The sequence below is a fragment of the Drosophila arizonae genome, chromosome X, assembly GCF_054131065.1.
Source record: "Drosophila arizonae isolate 15081-1271.41 chromosome X, UAZ_ARI_1.0, whole genome shotgun sequence".
Lineage (NCBI taxonomy): Eukaryota > Metazoa > Arthropoda > Insecta > Diptera > Drosophilidae > Drosophila > Drosophila arizonae.
In genome coordinates this window covers 17,611,208-17,632,564 of record NC_142927.1, presented here as the reverse complement: position 1 = coordinate 17,632,564, position 21,357 = coordinate 17,611,208, and the positions used below count along the sequence as shown (strand labels likewise).

The 21,357-nt window shown below is 37.7% G+C and overlaps 2 protein-coding genes across 6 annotated transcripts in view; one reads left to right on the top strand and one right to left on the bottom strand.

The window, feature by feature from the left end:
- Positions 1 to 19,116, top strand: part of ct (homeobox protein, cut) — a 99,705-nt gene extending 80,589 nt beyond the window's left edge. For all 3 annotated transcript variants that reach the window (XM_089474641.1, XM_018016509.2, XM_018016511.2), the window contains 2 exons: positions 5,653 to 6,199; positions 6,308 to 19,116. In XM_089474641.1, the coding sequence (XP_089330767.1) occupies positions 5,653 to 6,199; positions 6,308 to 9,512 (3,752 nt within the window). In that variant the 3' untranslated portion in view covers positions 9,513 to 19,116. The remainder of the gene's footprint in view (positions 1 to 5,652; positions 6,200 to 6,307) is intronic.
- CHES-1-like (Checkpoint suppressor 1-like) overlaps positions 17,991 to 21,357 on the bottom strand; it is a 20,437-nt gene continuing 17,070 nt past the window's right edge. For all 3 annotated transcript variants that reach the window (XM_089474642.1, XM_089474643.1, XM_089474644.1), the window contains exon 6: positions 17,991 to 21,344. In XM_089474642.1, the coding sequence (XP_089330768.1) occupies positions 20,723 to 21,344 (622 nt within the window). In that variant the 3' untranslated portion in view covers positions 17,991 to 20,722. The remainder of the gene's footprint in view (positions 21,345 to 21,357) is intronic.

Below are 21,357 nucleotides of genomic sequence, written 5' to 3'. Positions count from 1 at the left end.
GAGAGGTAGAGAGAGGGTGAGAAGTAGTTTGAGTTTACAACAGAGTTCAACCAAGTGCCGTTTGAGTACTCAATTCAAACTGCATTTAGCATTTGTAAAAAAATACACACACACACATACACACACACACTCACAAAACTTGAAAATCGGGGCAGGGAATTAAAAAAATACAGCACACACAAAAAACAAATGGAAAAGAGAAAAGTAAATGGAAATAAAAGAGGAAAAACAAACAAAGCTCAACGTCATTTTAGCCGCGTCAGACAAGTCGTATACGTAATGGGCAATATTTGTATTTGTCGACGGCATGCGAATGTGGCCGAGGCAACTCGTTATGGCAGCTAATAATACTAGCATATTAACACATAATTTTAGCAGACGTCGTCTATTTGTTTTAGCAGCAGCAGAGCAGCAGCAGCAACAGCAGGCGAGAGAGCTATCGAAAAGTCGGGCGAAAAGTGCGTGGCCTAAAATAGAAAAGCACGCGGCAAAGAAGGCAAAACAATACAACTAGCGCACATTCAGAGAGTGGAGTGTGAGTGGCGAGGGGATGGGGGATGGGGGAATGGTGTGTGGTGTATGGTACATGGGACAGCTCTCGAACAGAAGATCGAGGAGGTAAAGACAAAAGCATTCCAAATGCCAAACAGACAGAAGACAAAACGCTGCCAGGCACTTTTATTTGCCGCCGTTTCACAAATTATTTGTCACCAGCCATAAAGCGAAATATGTGAGGCACACACGCACACACACACACACATGCACACATAGCCTGACTAAGTGGCCAACGGGGCGTATCAATTCCTGCGCTTTTTGGCCTCAAATTTAAGTAGTTTTTTTTTTTGTTTTTTCGCTTTGATTGTAATTTATTTTATTTGATTTTGTTGAAAATTGCTTTATGTGTGTGGGGCTGGCGGGGCGTGGCCGCCGCAAGAAAATATAATAAACATAAATTAGCATACCGCGCGCACAACTGAATTTCTTTAATAATATAATAAGAAACCAAAGTCAAACAAAAAGGAATTCGTATATTCTTATGAAGAAAGAAATGGGCTATACTAAATCTTCGATGGCTTAGTCAATGAGTCAGCATGTTGAATCGTTGTCGCAATCCAAGTGACAGAGCACAAAGCGCACATAAATAAATACATGTAAATGTATAGGTATACATGTATATAAAACAATTACAAAATACATATTGCTATAATTTACATATATATATATATATATATATATATATATATATATATATATATATATATATATATATATATATATATACATATGTATATCCATATACTTATATGTGTAGCCTTGTCTGTGTGCTGGCATGCCGCATAGCCTAGACATGGCAAAAAGTTTGTCTTCGACATTTTGCCATTATGCCGCAAAATGTTGCACATGTCTCTCGTGTTGCACTTGCCCCAACTTTGCATTTGCAGCTGTCTGTGTGTTGCTCGGGCTAATTACTTTGTAATGAACTTTGACAACAATCAACAAAAACAAACAACAACAACAAAACAACAACCCAAAAATATATAAGAACAAAATCAACAAACAAACAAAACAAAAAATACCAAAAAATACCAAATAAAACTTGCAAATTAGCCGCAGCCAGCGCAGGTCTGTTTAATAACCCCCAAATCAAATTTCCAATTTACCTGCAATTCTCATCGACTGTTTGATGTTGTGCGCCCCACCGCCCCCCGCCCCGTTTGCACGCGCCTCCATGTGGGGCATCCACTTCACTTCATATGCTACGTTTGCCCTCAGCTCAGTTAGAAGCAAGAAGCCCGCCTCAAGCAGGTGTCTGTCGGTCGCTCTGTCTGAGTTTTTTTCCGTTTTGTTTTTTAATTGACACTTCTGCTAATACCACCCCACACAGACACACACACACACACACGCATACGAACTGACTGGCATTTTAATTAGAAAATTTTTCTTGCAATTAATGCAAATTGCGTGCGTGTGCCAATTTCAATGCGCCAGTTCAATTGTGGCAACAGCCGCCACCACCACCACCACCACCTACCTGCCACGCCCCCACTGCGCCTTAGCCACTCAACTATAAACCCTTTTTTTTCTGAACCATACTGAAGTATGATTACATATTTGTGTGCTGGCAAATATTTATTGTATTAGGAAAAACTCCACAAAGGCAAAAAATACAACAACAACAACAAAAGGACAAAAATCTACAGTCGACTGAGCAGGGTCGGGGACACACGTAGGCGGGGAAGGATGACAGGGGGACTAGCACTCATCGTGTCTGGCTAAAATATTCGTCTGATTTGTTATAAAAGGCAAATATTCATCAAGCAAATTGTGGCACAGGTGGTGGTAGATAGCTATAGATATATATAGATATGTATATATATATATATACAAAGATATATATATTCATATTTATATATGTATATATATGTGCTACATGATAGCTCATATCTATATTTTTCGCGTTAAATCCATATCCTTTTGAATGACAATTTGGTCAACATGTTCCTCTCTAATAAATTACAAACAACACACACACACACACACACACAGCAAACACACAAAAGCGCAGACAAAAAATGGCCAATGGTAAAAAAAATATAAAATTGAGAGACAAATATTCAAATATACAAATACAAATATATATATGCATATATATACATATATATAAATTTCTTCTTTTTTTATTTTTTTGTCTATGGAATTGAGCTGTGCCTGTGGTTGGGGCATTGCGTTATTTAAAAGTCGTCTCTGTCTGCAAATCCATCCATGCAAAAAACGCGACAGTTAGCTGCTTAAAAAGCTACTTTTTTTACCGTTATATCAATAGATATTCATGAATTTGTTGGACAATTTAAAAGATTTCAATGCCAGCTGAAGCGAGTCTAGAATGAAATTTATTCAAATGCACTAAACACGTTTTACAACACTAGCCGCGCTATCAGTTGAAGTATTTTTCATATAATTTATATATATTCTATATGTGTATGTATATGTATATTTGAAATATATTTTTTTTTAATTACATAAATTTTATAAAATGAATTTTATATATTTTTATATATATGATATGCTGTTATTTAATTCATATTTTATTGTATTTATATGCATTGATATATTTTAAATATTAAAATTAAAATAAAATATTTAAAATATACCAAAAAACGTATAAATTCAAATTAAAATAAAATATTTAAAATATACCAACAAAATCTTAGAATATACAAAAGTATATGGATATATAAAATATATATCAAATATATAAAAATTAATATTTGATATATGTATGTATATTCTATATATCTATATACTTTTGTATGCTCTACGTTTTTTTGGTATATTTTAAATATTTTATTTAAATTTAAATTTATTTCAATTTATTCCCATCAATTTATGGATGGATCCACTCAGGTCTTAAAGCCAAAAATATCTCTTTAAGCCCTTATCTAGCCGCTTATTGATTGTTGACGTTGTCTGAGTGTGTTACCGTTAACACCGAGTGCATTGAACTGTCCATAGTCTTCAGTTCCTCCTCCAGTTGCTCCTCCTCCAGTTGCTCCTCCTGCTGCTACAGCACACATCCGTTTGCCATTTTAGCAGTTTCATTTTCAGTTCCAGCTACGTCTCCGGCTAAAGAGCGCTTAAGCTGTCTGTGTCTGTGTCTGTAGCTCATGTGGCCCGGCCACAGTGTCCATCCGTCCAGGACGTGTGGGGGTCAGCCAGGTGTCATCAATGTCATCTTCGACTTTATAACACAAAAACACTTTGTAATCCCCAAATGAAGCGACGGCGATGACGACGATGACCAACAGCCAAAAGCAGAGCAATAATAGCCGAAAAAAATGTTTTGGCCAAAAAGCATTTGAAGCAAATCGAAAATAAAAATCTGTACAAAAAATACAAAAATGTAAAATCCAATGAATCTGGTTGCGGTATGTGGCATGTGGCATGTGTCGTCACTCTGCAAAAACAAAAAAAAAAAAAAAAAACGAAAAAAATTTGTAGAAGTAGAAGAAGAAGCAGTCAACGTTACGATCTATTGTAGTTGGCCCTTTTATCGCCTTTTGTCCATCTATGTGGCATCTATGTGGCTTTATTGTATTTCAATGCGAAATACTTTTCAAATCGTTCGTTCGTTCGTTCGTTCGTTCGCTTCAATTGACAGCGGGCGACCAAACATTTGTCATTCATGTGTTGATTTCCGTTTCCTGTGTCCTGAGTCCGCCTCTTCGAGTCCTGCACCGTTGAGCCACTCGTGCTGCACAAGTGTTTGCTCCTTTGGGGCATCGATTATGCCTGGGCAATTGTAAAGCGATTTTCAGTTATTTCACTGCGCTAGCGCCAGCCACGCCCACCACCGACTGGCCCTGATTGATGTTTGCCGGCCAGCAGCAGCGGCAGCAGCGCCAGCAGCAGCCACAAAAATACCACAAGGACACACGCGCGCGCGGCATTCAGCTCAACCACTTGTGCGATTATTTTACAATTTACCACTCGATTTTTCTTTCTTTCTTTTTTTTTTTCGATTTTTCGATTGTTTTTGCTGCAGCGACATTTAACGAGTGGAACCAAAAAACAGCAAAAAAAACAAAAAACAAAAATTCTGCAAAAAAGTGAAAATCCTTCATTTCAATTGAATTTGTGCAAAGCATTTTTGTTGCTGTCGTTTGTTTGTTGTACTCTTTCAATTGCAATTGAATTCACATTCATTTATTCATTTCGACTCGTTTCGTTTCGTTTCGTTTCGTTTATTCAAGCTGGCACTGCCAGCGCGCGCTTCGATGAGCAGCCCCAACTCCAGCTCTAGCTCCAACTCCAGCTCTAGCTCCAGCCGTAGCTCCACTTCCATGGCCCACCTATTTTGGCTCCATGGCGCGTGCCAAATTAGCGCTTCGCTTGCATTGAACTATTTGGAGGGCCCATCCAGGCATTTCTCATTTTTTTTCAATATTTTTTTTTTTTTTTTTTTTTGACTGAACTCTGTGCGCTAGGTTTCACATTTGTATGGCCATTGATGTTTTGGTCCGGTTGGCTTTGTCTGTGGTCGCGGTTTTGTTGATTGAAAATCAAATGGTGTTATAATTGAGCTGGCCCGTGTACAGGGGGCAGCTGGGGGGTCTGGGGAAGGGGCTGGGCTCTGCGCAATTCTTTGCAATTTATGTTTGTTGCACTCACAAAATGTTTATCAAATTTATCATACACTGTACAACAAAGTCGCGAACAAAGGCGATACAAATGCTAGCTATATATGTATGTATATATACCCATATATATGTACGTTTATCGAATTGAATTCCTAGTTCGATCTGGCTTTCGCTCAGTGCATAAACTGGGCGTCATCCAAAGTGCATCGAGCCTGGGCTTTTTCAAATGCTGCGCCGCTTTATGGCCACAAATTTGCGCTGGCTTTTTGAACGCTTTATGGCTTAATTGGCCCGCTGGGCTGTTGGCCCTGGCCAGCACGATTCGGTTTTTCTTTTCTTTTTTTTTTTTTGTGGTTCGTATCAATTGGGCTTCAATAAATGAGCTAAAATCCGAAATGCGCATAAACTTTATAACGTTTAATGGGCAAGCCAATGCCACTTTACGATCAATATACAATCAACCATATTAACTGGAATCATGCCCTCTCTCTCTCTCTCTCTCTCTCTTGAATAGATTCTGGACTGCCACAGTATGCTGGTCGCGGCGCTGGCGGCGATGATTCCATGTCCGAGGATCGCCTCGCACACATACTCAGCGAAGCCTCCTCCCTGATGAAGAGCAACGTGGTCGCCGCCCAGCAGCAACAGCAGCAGCAGCAGCAGCAACAACAGCAGGAGCACCAGCGTCGTCATGCCAGCGACGATACGCACAGCAACGATGACAGCAAATCGCCGCCACAGAGCTGCAGCTCGCCCTTCTACAAGGTGGAGCATCAGATCAAACAGCAGCAGCAGCAGCAGCAACAGCAGCAGCAGGCGCAGCAGCAGCAGCAGCTGCACGTCTCTGACCATGCGCAGCGCGAGCAACGCGAGGCGGCCGCCGCCGCTGCCGCCGTTGCCGTCCACCAGCAGCAGCAGCAACGCGAGCAGCGCGAACAGCGTGAGGCTGTGCAGCGCGAGCAGCAGCAACGACTGCGCCACGAGGATCTCGCCCAGGACAAGATGGCGCGTCTCTACCAAGAGCTAATGGCGCGCACACCGCGCGAAGCAGCCTTCCCCAGGTGAGTACGAGACATCAAGACTTTGTCTCCAGAGATCGGCGAGAGACGCCCTCGCCTCCTCAAGCTCACGTATTCACATGAGAATTTCTCTCTTTGTTGTTTTTGTAGCTTTTTGCTGTCGCCGTTCTTTAGCGGCGCCGCTGGCATGCCTGGAGCAGCCGCCAATCCATTCCCCGCTGCCATGGCCGCCGATGAGAATATGCGTCACGCCTTCGAGCGTGAGATCGTGAAGCTGCAGCAGCAGCAGCAGCAGCAACAACAACAGCAACAGCAGCAGCAGGCGCAGGCCGCCAGCTTTCCCAACTTTTCCAGTTTGATGGCACTGCAGCAGCAGGTGCTGAATGGCGCGCAGGATCTGTCGCTGGCCGGCAAGGATATCAAGCTGAATGGCCAGCGCTCGGCGCACGATCAGCACAGCGGCAGCGGCAGCAGCTCCAAGGATGGCGAACGCGGCGATGATGTTGCCGATCGCAGCTTTCCCGCCCTGCCGCACGCCCGCAAATCGGATGGCGGCAACACGCCCGCACCACCCGCACCGTCCGCCGTCAATGCGGCCGGCAGCGGCAGCAATCCGCTAGCCGCCGGCAGCGTCGCCGGCAGCGTCGCCAGCGGCCATGGCAGCAACTCGGCTGCGCCCAGCCCATTGAGCAACTCGATACTGCCGCCAGCGCTGAGCAGCCAGGGCGAGGAGTTCGCGGCCACGGCGAGTCCGTTGCAGCGCATGGCCTCGATCACCAATTCGCTGATCACACAGCCGCCGGTGACACCGCACCACTCGCAGCCGCAGCGGCCCACCAAGGCGGTGCTGCCGCCCATCACCCAGCAGCAGTTCGACATGTTCAACAACCTGAACACGGAGGACATCGTGCGACGCGTGAAGGAGGCGCTCTCCCAGTACAGCATCTCGCAGCGACTGTTTGGCGAGTCTGTGCTGGGGCTGTCGCAGGGCTCCGTCTCGGATCTGCTGGCACGGCCCAAGCCCTGGCACATGCTCACCCAGAAGGGCCGTGAGCCGTTCATACGCATGAAGATGTTTCTGGAGGACGAGAATGCGGTCCACAAGCTGGTGGCCAGCCAGTACAAGATCGCGCCCGAGAAGCTGATGCGCACGGGCAGCTACAGCGGCAGCCCGCAGATGCCACAGGGCCTGGCCAACAAGATGCAGGCCACGCTGCCCATGCAGAAGATGATGAACGAACTGAAGCTGCAGGAGCCGGCCCAGGCCCAGCACATCATGCAACAGATGCAGGCGGCGGCCGCCATGTCCGCGGCCATGCAGCAGCAGCAGGCAGCGGCCGCCCAAGCGGCTGCCGTGCAGCAGGCCCAGGCCCAGGCTCAGGCTCAGGCCCAGGCACAGCAGAGCCACCAGCAGCAGGCCCAACAGCAGGCCCAGCAGCAGGCCCAGCAGCTGCTCCATCATCAGAATATGCTGTTGACGTCGCCCGGTCTGCCGCCCCAGCATGCCATCAGCTTGCCGGCGGCGAGCACGCCCAGCGGCCAGGCGGGCGGCAATCCGGCGTCTGTTGCCACGCCCGGCAGCAACGAGAAGAAGCCGATGATGATGCCGGTCCATGGTGGGGCGCATGCTCCGAATGCCATGCGCAGCCTGCACCAGCACATGTCGCCGACTGTCTATGAGATGGCCGCGTTGACCCAGGATCTGGACACGCACGATATAACCACCAAGATCAAGGAGGCGCTGCTCGCCAACAACATTGGCCAGAAGATCTTTGGCGAGGCGGTGCTGGGCCTGTCGCAGGGCTCCGTATCGGAGCTGCTCAGCAAACCGAAGCCCTGGCACATGCTCTCGATCAAGGGACGCGAGCCGTTCATACGCATGCAGCTCTGGCTGAGCGATGCCAACAATGTGGAGCGGCTGCAGCTGCTGAAGAACGAGCGGCGGGAGGCGAGCAAGCGGCGTCGCAGCACCGGACCCAATCAGCAGGACAACAGCAGCGACACGTCCAGCAATGATACTAACGATTTCTATACGAGCAGTCCGGGTCCCGGCTCGGTCGGTTCGTCGGTGGGCGGTGCACCGCCCAGCAAGAAGCAGCGAGTGCTCTTCTCCGAGGAGCAGAAGGAGGCGCTGCGCCTGGCCTTCGCCCTCGACCCGTATCCGAATGTGGGCACCATCGAGTTTCTGGCCAACGAGCTGAGCCTGGCCACGCGCACCATCACCAACTGGTTCCACAACCATCGCATGCGGCTCAAGCAGCAGGTGCCGCACGGCCAGCCCGGCCAGGACAATCCCATACCCAGTCGCGAGAACACCAATGCCACGCCCTTCGATCCCGTCCAGTTTCGCATCCTGCTGCAGCAGCGGCTCGTCGAGCTGCACAAGGAGCGCATGGGCCTGAGCGGTGCGCCCATACCCTACCCACCGTACTTTGCCGCCGCCGCCCTGCTCGGCCGCAGTTTGGCGGGCATTCCAGGCGCTGCGGCGGCTGCTGGTGCAGCGGCTGCTGCGGCCGCCGCCGTCGGCGCCGCTGGCGGCGATGAGCTGCAGGCGCTCAATCAGGCCTTCAAGGAGCAGATGAGCGGACTGGATCTGTCCATGCCGACGCTGAAGCGCGAGCGCAGCGATGACTATCAGGACGAGCTGGAGCTGGACGCCAGTGGCCAGAATATGAGCGACAATGAGTCCATCGAGGGTGGCCACGAGCCCGAGAACACCACGCCCATATCCGAGTACGAGAAGGCGCTGCAGAAGTCGGCGCTCGCCTCGGCCGCCGCTGGCTATTTGAACAATGCGGTGCGCAGTTCGCGCCGCAAGCCCGCCGCCCCCCAGTGGGTCAATCCGGCTGGCGCCACCACGCCCACAGCGGCGGGCGCTGCGGGTGCCGCAATCGCAGCCGGCGATAACAGCGCCAGCGAGCGCATCATCAACGGCGTCTGCATCATGCAGGCCTCCGACTATGGACGCGACGAGGGCGACAGTGTCAAGGGCGGCGAGTCCAATGCCGATGCCGAGCACGATGATCATGCGCACCTGGAGATCGAGCAGCGCTTCATGGAGCCAGAGGTGCACATCAAGCAGGAGGAGGAGGACGACGATGAGTCGACCTCGCAGCAGCAGCAGCAGCAGCAGCTGGACGACGAGAGCGCCGAGAAGCAGCTGAAGGTGATCAACGAGGAGAAGCTGCGCATGGTGCGTGTGCGACGGCTGAGCAGCAATGGTGATGGCGATGAGCATTGCGCTGCAGTGCAGCAGGCAACGGCAGCGGCAGCGGCGGCAGCAGCAGCAGCAGCAGCCGTTGCAGCGGCAGCAACTGCGACGCCAGCAGCAGCGGCAGCAGCGTGGAACTACTAAGCTAGTAACTGGAACTGGAACTGGAACCGTAACCGGAACGGGAACTGGTTACCAGAGTGCAATGTTGAAGACGTTTACTTGTGATTAAGTTTGGCAGCGGCCCCAGAACATGTTTAGCCACTGGCTAATAAATATATACACACATACACACACATATATATATATGTGTATATGCATACATATATATACATAGCGATATATAGCACATAAATACATATAACATATATATATATATATATACCCATATATATACATCATATTTAGAACTTTAGCTGTGTAAGATCTAATATTTTTTTTTTTTTTTTTTTTTTTTTTTTTGAAGTAGTAGTTGTAGCTAAAAAAGTTTAGAGACGCTATGCGAAGCGCAGGTGCGATAGAGCAGCGCAAAAGTATTAAATTGTTGGCTTTAAACTTGCCCTTCCCACGCCACACCCCTCCCCCCCCTCAAAACAAAAGAGACCCCGGCCCCTGCCCCTCTAACCACGTCAAATCTCCGCCGCAACAACTCTACCTAAAAACTCTACCAAAAGCCAAATCTGTTGAGGCGCAGATTATGCAAAAAAAAAAAAAACAAACAAAAAAAAACAAAAAAGATTTTTTTGATTTCTTTACGACTTGAAGACTGTAAAAGCAAACGGCGGTAGAATTTTATTATTATCATTATGATTATGATTATTATTAATATTAATTACAAGATTTCTAATTTTTTTTCTCGTCTGCATTGTTAAGTGTAAATAGATAAACAATAAATATTAAATATTAAACTCTAGCAACTCGAGGGCCGTTCTGTAAATACCGAAACTGTAGATGTTGACGGCGAAAAAAAAAAGAAGTAAGCATAGAAAACAAAACAAAAGCTAAGCAAAAAAAAAAGTTTTTTTTTTTTTTATTTTCCATAAACATAGCAACATATATTATGGTCACATTTTTTTTTTTTTTTTTTTTTTTTTTTTTGTCACAATGATTTTTAGCTATCTTTTGATCTCACACACACACTACTGTAAAATATAAAACACAAATAAAAATTAAAACAGCTGAAAACTGAAAACGAACAACAACAAAATAAGAATCCAAAGTAAAAGATAGTTAAAAACAACAAAAAAGGAAAAACAAAAAAAAAAAACTACAAAACAATATGCGCATTTTTTCTATATAATTTTCACAATTTTCTTGTTTTCCTTTTCATGAGAAGCAAAAATCAAGCTACCCTTAAAACCAGCAAAGAAGAAGCTGAAGAAGAAACACAATAAATTTTGTAAATTTTAAATTTACGTAAAACAAAAAAAGATATGATAAAGCAAATAAAATATATATATAAATATATATATATTATGTAAAACACAAAATATAGCAAAATAAATGCAAATTGCACTAAATTATTATTTACATTTAATAAAAAATAATATATATATAAATATATATATATAGTTTAAGCATTATGCCGATTATTAACATATAAATGAAAGAAAAATAAATAACAGTACTTTAAATTTCGCATTACAAATAGCATAATTTTTTTGTGAATTAAAATATTAATATAAAACAAAAACAAGCAAATAAATTTAATTAAAATAAAACGTAGACAAGCGCATATCGTACTAAAGAAATTTCACAAATTCAAGCGTAAAAATTAATATTAAAATAAATAAATAAATATATATATACATATATATACTATATCTAAGTGAGCCAATTTTTTTTGCCTACAACATAAGTTTAAATCGTAAAGAAACACACTGTTTTCCTATACATAAAAAAAACACACACACACAAAAACTAAATTTTAAATATTAAAATACACACATTTTTTTCACTAGGTTAAAGCTTACAAGAAAATAAAACATTTCTAAATGGCATAAGGCCAAAAAAAAAATTCAAATAAAACGCAAAGAAGAAGAAAACGCCCACACCCACTCTCACAAAAATACAATCACAAACACACACTTACAAAAACCTTTTTTGCATAGGCCCAAAATTTGCCGCGTTATTATTATTATTATAAAAATATGAAAAAAATCTAAATTAAAAATAAATTAATATAAAACATATACCAAACACATTTCAATAAATATAAAAATACAATTTGCGTCTTCAAATTAAAAACGAACAAAAAATTATATTACAAAAAAAAATACAAAAAAAAAATTACAAAAAAAAATTTAGAAAAGAAAGCAAAAAAAAAAGATTTTTTCAAAGAAAACAAAAACTGCAATTTGTTGCGAAATGATTTAAGTTTTAATTTAATACTATATAAATACATATAATCTATATAATTTTTTTTATTTCGAAATGTATTTAGTTCTTAAAGTTAACCATGTTAAATACTTTGCATTTTCATACGCTTTAGCTAAAATAATAATTACAAAATATAATTAAATAAATATTTATGCAACATATTTACATACAAAACAAAAACTATATATATACATATATATATGTATGTATATATATACAATATATACAAAATATGAAGTAAAGAGAATATGCTTAAGTTGAACGAAGAAAGGAGGGAAAACGAGGAAAAGAGACAGGAAGAGAGAGAGAGAGAGCAGAACACACGATAAAGATTTAGTTGTAATTATTTTTTAGATCGACTTTTTTTTTGTATTGTAATAATTATGATCAATTTTTTTTATTATTATTATGATGATGATTATTATTATTATTATTATTATTATTATTACTATTATTATTATTATTATTGTAATAACGATAAAACAAACAAAACATACCAATAATACATGAACATAAATGAAACTTTATCAAATAAAAATGTTTTCTTAAACGAAAAAAAAAACAACAACCCCATCGAAATTCCTTTTTTTCATTTTGCCACCATTCCACAAATACACACAAACAGGTGTACATACACATATGTATGTATGTGCATGTATGTCTGTCTCTCATATATATAGGGCCTTATAATTTGCTCTGATGTGCCCAACTGCCCTCCCGCTACGAGGCGCAAGTGCAATGCATGCAAATGATATGCTGCCGAGGAACTACAGTACTCGCTAACTAAGTTAACTCACACAAACACATGCCTACCAAACACACACACACACGCGCACACAGAGGCCCATATACACACATGATGCGCTATATGATGAATGGGCCAGAGGAATCCCCAGCTAGCGCGAATGAATATAAAATCTATAGATATGAGTCTATATCTATGTATGTATGCGTGCATTATCTATAATTTTATACACAGACACACACACATACCAGCACATCGAATATATAGAGTTAAAGACGAGTATATTAACAGAAGAAAAGAAAGCGGTGCTAGCTAAGTTTACACAAACAATAAACGGAAATAGCGAGATACAGCTAAAAACAGTTACAACAGATATCAGCTAATAGATATGCAGTTATACAGTTATATATATATAGTATATATATCGATCTATAGTGTGAGTAGGCAGTGAAATTTTTTGCATAGATTCAGTAGCGTTGAAATATAAATATATATACATATATATATATATATATATATATATATATATATATATATATATATATATATATATATATATATATATATATATATATATATATATATATATATAGGAATACTTAGAACTAAAGCAAACATACACACATATTTAACAAGAGAACTCTGAAACGTAATCGAAAAAAAAAAGAAAAGATATTGAAGAAAGAATCGAAAAACGAATATGCAAATATTTCAAAACAATACGTAATTAATTTTAATAATACAAAAAAAAGGAAATCAAAATATATTTAAATATGTATGCATATATATATATATACATATATATATATATATACATACGTGGATATCTATCAGTATCGATAACTGTAAATAATGAAATGTATTTAGCGTAGCGAAACAGAAATCAAATACAAATTGCATAAGAAATTATCCTTCCAATTCAATACGAAAATCAGATGGAATACAAAAACATTTGCCAATCTATATATAAATAACAAAATTTAAAAAATTAAAAAAAAAAAAAAACATACATAGACACAATTTTTTTTTTATGTCAAATATCAAATTAGTAGCCGATTGCAATTTATATGTATGTATATGTGTATTGATATATGCATATATGTATAGCAAAGAATTTAAGCCCACAGTGATATAAAGTCTTTTACATACATATATACACACACACGCACATAGCAAGCAGTCAATAAATAGAAAAGAAATTTATGTTTTCCTTATTTTTTGTTTTCTATTTTCTTCTTTTGTGATGAAGATTGAAATGAAATGTACATAAAATAATGAAAGAAGAAACAGCAAAATATATATAAATAAATATATATATATAAGAGTTCACATCTTAAAAAACAGACCATATCAGCATTATGTATATGTATATATATATAATGGTATTTGTGTAGTTATATACAGCTATGTATACCAATACACAGACACACGAGCATTCATATAGTATATACATATATATGTATATGCAAATATACATCTATATGGCACAAACACACACACAGACAGCCAAGTCTGAGTCTTAAACGACATATTCAATTGAACCACAAGCTATAGTTCACACATACACACATGCGCACACATATACACTTGTACACACATACATACAAGAAAAAGAACTCCTTAGTTTTCAGATCTTTCAGATGCAGCAAAAGCTCAAAAACAAACCAAAACAGTTTTCAGTTTCAAATCCGCCCAGCAATAAAAAAAATAACAAAAATTTAATCAGAAGTAAAAAAAAATAATAATGAAATATACAATTATTAAGCAAATGTGCCCAATTCTAAAAAAAAAAAAAATAAATAAAATAAAAATAAAAATAAAGCAAAAATCATTTCAAATTTCAAACATTTATAAAGCAGCAAAAATATCAAAACAAAAAGAACAAAATCTTTTAGAAATATATACATACATATACATACATATATATGTATATATATAACTGAATAACAGATAAAAGAATATTAACTTAGTGGCCTACAATTTAAGCACTCGACACTTTTGGCAAAGCATTCGAAATTAAATAACAACAGTTTTAAATTTAAGCAATTAAATATATTAAACAAAATACAACAAGAGCAAAAAACATTAAAAAAAAAAAAATTAAAGTAAAATAAAAACAATTTCATTACGTACTTAATTGAAGCGACAATTTTTTTTTAGCATTTCTTGTAAAGATTGTTGCAAGTAAACATATAAAAAAATAAATAAAACAGAAACTTAAATTAAAAACATTTTTTTTGTTAACTTAAGAACCTGTTTTTTATATATATAAAATAATAATAATATTAACAATAATAAAAAAAATAAATAAAGCAAATATATACATACATATATATATATATATGTCAACACATTGTGTTAATTTGTAAATTAACATATTCATTCAAAAAATAAAAATAAACAAATATATTAAAAAAATGCAGAATGCAATTTTTTAAGAGTTTGCGGTAAAATGCATCGGCATTTATTAAAGCAAATAAATAATAATAATTATAATAATAATAAACCACAACATGAGTAATAATGAACGAAAACGAACAAGAAATAATGCGAATACTTCAGTATAATATATTTAAATAAAATATTTAAATAATATACAAATAATAAATAGTTTATATAGCATGTAAAACTGAACAGAGAAATCAAATTCAATAAAGACGAATATACTGTATTCAAAACAAAGCTGCGTATTTCATTAATTCTTCACAACCCAAAATGAAACTATGAAATTTTAGAGCAGAATTAAATTATTATTTAATAACTTTCAGATTTCAGACAAAACTAAAATTGATGGAGAGTGGGAAAAATACTCAAAAATAAACTATAGCCGCAAAAGCGAATCATAACGGTTCATTTCGAACTCCAGTTGTCATAGGATGAACCATTTATATAGTAACTAATTGACCCGTTCTATTTACTAAATAATAGCTCGACAAAAAAATCTCTAGTTATTCTCAAGTTCTCAAGTTACATACTCACCTCATAATGGACTGTCGATCAAGTCCAGGTACTTAAGCTCTATTAGCTTAATAGGCTTAATCCTAGTACCCAGAAAACGCACCATAAGTCAATAAGCTTTCAACAGCTTTTCAGTCGGTGTCAAAGGTCGAAGGCAATTTCCAGCTTAAGGGTTGCTAATAGACTAGCGCCATCTATGGCCTGATAGGGTACGCTGAGCAAGCGAAACGCCACCTAGCGTCGGTAGTTCCAACTAGGCATTATTATCAAATAGATTAGCTGAAAAAAAAATCATGTGTCCATAAACCAATTTTACAACCAATCTCTATATATTTATAGGCGAGGGCTGTCTGAAGAGTTGTTGAAATAATACAATATATTTATTAATTCGTATACAAATTATCTTACATTGGAACCATTAAAAATGGAAAATCTGGCTATATTTGTTTTGTGTAAATGTGGAAAGACAGATGATAGCAAATATTTAATATATACAGCTGTGGAAAATAAAAGAACACCACTTGCATTTTTTCGACTTTTTTGAGAATTTTTTTAAATGTATAAAGACGTTGAATATTTTTTTTTTTTTTTTTTTTTTTTTTTTTTTATTTGTTGCAACAGTTTATTGCGTTCTGATTATATAAAAAGAGTAGAGCAATACATTGATAACTTTGCGTTTGCAAGTGGTGCTATTTTATTTTTCAAATATTTTTTTCGGGTCTTCGACAATTTTCAAATTTTAAACAAAAAAATCACAGTGATTAAAATTTGTTGCCAATAAATTTGAAATTCAGTTTATACTAATACATATATATTCGAGATAAAAAAAAATCGGACTATGAGCACTACAACTTAATAACGTTATTTTCACGCCGTTCCTCCCCAATTGAAGTGGAAATCGAGTGGAATTATTCTACATAGCTCAAACAGAGTTTAGACTTTTTTTAGCAAAGCCTCTCTTCACTTCATCCCATTCTTGCCCATTCATTAAATATAAATAAATAAAAATCAAAAACAATTGCAAATTTGGACAATATCGATAAATTTGACATTCTCAGCATTTATTTGCACTCTACTCGAAAACATGTTCTTTTCTTTAATTTGTTCGGTTTTGCTTTTATGTAATGTAGATGATGTTAATGCTATTCATATACATATATACATATCTATACACATACATATCTGTATTTTCTTATATATATATATGTACGTACCGTATCGTATATCCAAATACACTTCAATCACCGGAACTGCAAATCAGTCCAAAAACAACAAACTCTTGCTTCAACTTTTGCTTTTGTTTTTATTCATTATTCATTAATCAGTTTTTGTTATAATAAGTATGACTATTATTAGTTGTACCCAGCGACAAACAAAAGTCGAAAAGTTATTCTTCAATGTGTTTCTTTTTTTTTTTTGCATTTTGTTGTTGCTCTTCGAAAAAGTAGAAAAATATTGCTCTAAAAAATACAGGGCAACTTTTTTCGCTCATCGAGAATATATTAATATGTATATATATATATGCATATGCATATGTATATGTATATACTTTTGATACTTATAATTCATAGTTGTTTGCGTGTTTGTTTGTTTTGTTCTTGTTGTTTTTTTTTTTTTTTTTTTTTTTTTTTGGTACAGGCTTAGACATAAAAAACAGGCGCTAGTTGAAACCTTGGAGGGCAACAGATTTACAATTGTTATGGCACACACATACATGCATGCACATGTGTGTGTGTATATATGTAATATATATATAGATATCATATTCTTTGCATTTATATATATAGTATGTATTATACGGTTTCTCTGATCTACATAGTTAATAGTGGGACAGGCAGGCGTTCAGGCAGGGAAATTTGTGTGTCTGTGTGTGTGTGTGGGAGTGTGTCTATATGTGTGTGTGTTTCCCTGTTCAGACTTCAGGCCTTGTTTGCCATTATAATTATTGTAAGACATATGTTTTTGTTTGCTTTCATTTTATTTTGGTTTTTGTTTATTTGATACCCTGTAACTGTGTTTGGTTTGAGTGTGTCGCATCGGCTTGTCGAGGCATAACAGCAACTAACGTGAGCTTTAAGCTTAACACTTTAACAAAAATAACGGCTCTTTAAGCACCGACTAAAGCTTCAGCAAACTATACAAAACTCCATACACTACACGATCATATATATATATTTCTGAAAGCTGATATATCCTATAGAACAAAACAATAAAATTAAAGACAGCATATAGAACATGGAGAACCGGGAAACATCTGATATTTTAGAGGCACTTTCAAGTATTTCATTTTAACATTGGGCGACTACAAAATCAATCGAGTACAACAATTCTTCAAAATGATATTTATATACATATATATATATATATCATATCTATATAAATATTAAATATAAATATTATTGCATTTGGCTTTATATCGAACTTCAAACGGTGCCGAAGTTCTCTCTAACACAATATTGGATATTCTAACTATAGATAAAGCTAAACCCAAAGGAAACCAAAAGAAAATATATGTATATGTATAAAAGAAAACATACGAGTTGAAATGAAATCACATATTGTGTGTATTTGGTACGCAAACAAATCATAATCATAATCATAATGATAACCATAATCATAATCATTTATATTTATATATATATATCTTTAATAATAATCATAGTATGATAATTTTCTTTAATATTCTTAAATTTTGTAATAGCGAAAAAAAAAAACATTAACAAACTGTTTACTGATCAATTTAAACGATGATATTTCATATTAGTTCGTACGTCATTATATATAATAGGTAATTTTATACATATGTATATATATGTATGTATGTATATGTAAGAGGTAATAGAGGAGAGGTGTGTGTGTGTGTGTGTGGTAGTGTTAGTGTGTTAGTGTGTGAGTGTGTTAGTGTGTATAGGTCTAGGGTATAGGAAGTGGGACATTTTATAAGACAAGTCTCTTGCTTTTGCTCAGTTACAAAGTTTATTGTATATTGACTATAACAATAATCAAATATATATATGCATATGCATAAATATACTTGTGTGTATGTGTGTGTGTGTGTGTCTGCATTCTATATATAGAACTTTGTAATAGCTTTGCAGCGACAACTCGAGTCGAGGCGATTGTCTGCGTGCATTCTCTTTGCAATTCTGCAAATACAAAATATATACATATATACACATATATATATGCGCATACATACATATAAACAAAATTGTTCAATTTAAATTGAGATTTAACTGGCAATAAGTGCTTCACATTTCTGTTGCTTGTTCTCAATTATTTAATTTAAATTTATATCTTATATCTTTTTGCTAGAAAGGTACTTGAAGTGTAGACACTCAGATGGAGCGGGGGCAGGGGCAGGGGCAGGGGCTAGGGGCGGTTGTTACGGGGCGTGACATTAACTATATATATATATAGTGTGTGTGTGTGTGTAAATAAATTGCAGCGTAACTCGCAAAGCGTTTCGTATTTACATTTGAATTTAACTAAAGTTTCTTTCTATCTCTCTCTCCTTCTCTCTCTCTCTCTCTTTAGCATTCGCCGTTAACCATCAACGTTTAACAATTGTTTTTTTTTTTTTTTTGTGAGTTGACAAAGGACAAGAAATAAACGTATTTAAAAATTAAGAACAAATTTACAGTAAAATAAAATTAAGAAAAAAAACCTCAAATCCGATAAACAAAAAAAAAAATAACCGTTAACAAGATTTGCATAAATTTGTAACTACAATATAGTTTAATGCCTAAAAACTAATTGTTGTTTTGTTTTTATTTGTTGTTGTTTCGTTTTATATTGTTTTCTCGCTTACGGTACTAAAAAGTATCTTTGATTTAACATTTACTTGAGTGTCGCATGTTGTGTTATTGTTTTGTTTCTTTCTTATACGAATATATGTATATATATACATATACATTTAGGGTATGCGGATTGCTATGCTACGCTTTATTGGCCCGTGTTTTGTTAATTGTTTGCTTTTGTTTTTGTTTTTGGTTGATTTTGTTAGCACTTAAGTTAATCAAGTATAACATATGATAATTGTAATAATAGTAATATAATAATAATTGTTGTAATCATAATAGTTATCATAATAATAATAATAATAATATATATAGTAAGTAGTATATAACATGTAGCGATATTTAAACAATTAAATTTTTGTTGTTTTGTTTCTCTTTTATCTCTCTTCTAAGGACTCAATTATAAGGCGCTAAATGTTCTTGTTGTTGTTGTTATTTTTGCTTTTTTGTTTTGCTGTATAGTACTAAACATATATAAATATGCATGTGTATATATAGTTGTGTGTATATATATATAAATATGTGTGTGTTACATATATGTTCTTGTTGCTGTTGTTATTGTTGCTGCTGTTGTTGTTTTACTCACACAGCAAGCAAACAAATAAAAAGTACTTTGATAACGCAATTATTTGCTATTTTTTCTTCTTTATGTTTTTCATTTTTTTTTTTACAAATATTCATTTTTTGTTGTTTTCAATTTTTTTTTTTTTTCAGTTTTTCTTTTTGCCTTGCGCTTGTCTTGTTAAGTTTCTTGTACACGTGTAAACAATTACATTTAAAAACAATCGTGCCCAGCTAGCACCTTAGGACATTTCATTTTGTGTTTTAGTTTTTGTATTGTTGTTGTTCCATTAAAGCGAGTTAAAAATGATTGTTAAAAAAGTTTCATAAAATTTATATAGATATATAATATAGCTATATATATATATGTCTGTATATATGCACAAGTCGTAAATTAAAAGCTAACAAAGAAAATTGCAACTATTAAAATATTATATAATGGCCAACAATCAAGTCGAATATAAAATAAAAAAAAAAAATTAACATCTAAAATTAAGCTACTAAAAACAAGGGATTTTGCTTTTAAAAAAATAATAAACATTATATTAAATAATATACAAATGTGTATATGTGTGTATTATAAATCAAGAAAAAATGTCTCATCAATAACAAAAAAATATATATAATAATAAAAATAATAATAATAAACACAGAGAATGGGTAAATATTATAGTTTAAATTGGATTGGAACCATGAAAACATTTGACTAAATGCTACGCATTGTACAGAAATCGCTTTAGAAAGAGACAACAAATGGTGCGAGCAGCATGGTGAGGGTACTTGTTTGTGTGTGTGTGTGTGTGTGTGTGTGGTATTTGTGTGCCAGTTCAGCAGACAGAGAGAGAACATAGCTATATATATGTGCATATACATAGATGCCTCTAGTGTCTGCCGCCAGCTTTGCGCCATATTCACCGCATCCAGTTGGACTTTCGCTTGCTCTTGGTGCGCACACCACGCAGCGGCTTGGCTTTGCTCTTGGCTGGCACGGTGTTGACCATGGCGGCGCTTATCGATAGCATCGATGGCCCATTCCCAGGCGCAGCACCTCCGCCGCTCCAATACAAATTGGAAGACGCATTGCTGCCCGTCACCACGTTCGCACTGTACAGCTCATCGTAGAGGGGCCGCTGCTGCTGCTGCTGCTGCTGCTGTTGTTGCTGCTGTTGCTGCTGCTGCTGCTGCTGCTGTTGTTGGGCAAGTGCGCCGGCAGCAGCCACATTGGCCGCAGCACTGCTGAGCAATGCCATTTTGCTGCCGCTGCCATTCGTGTAGACGGCATTGGTATGCGGCTGCTGCTGCTGCTGATATTGCAGGTCGAGATGCTGCCATTTCTCCTCCTCGATGCTGCGGCTGGAGGCACGCTTGTGCGGCGAGCCGTGGCTGCTGCCGCTGCTGCCGTTGCTGTGATAGTGGCTTGTGGTCGTCGACGAGCCGCACTCCACTATCGATGAGCGCGACAGCGAGAGCAGAGCGTCCACGCCGTCACGATGACGCTGCTGATCGGCCAGCTCCTCGGGCGTAATATTATGACTGAGCACAGATA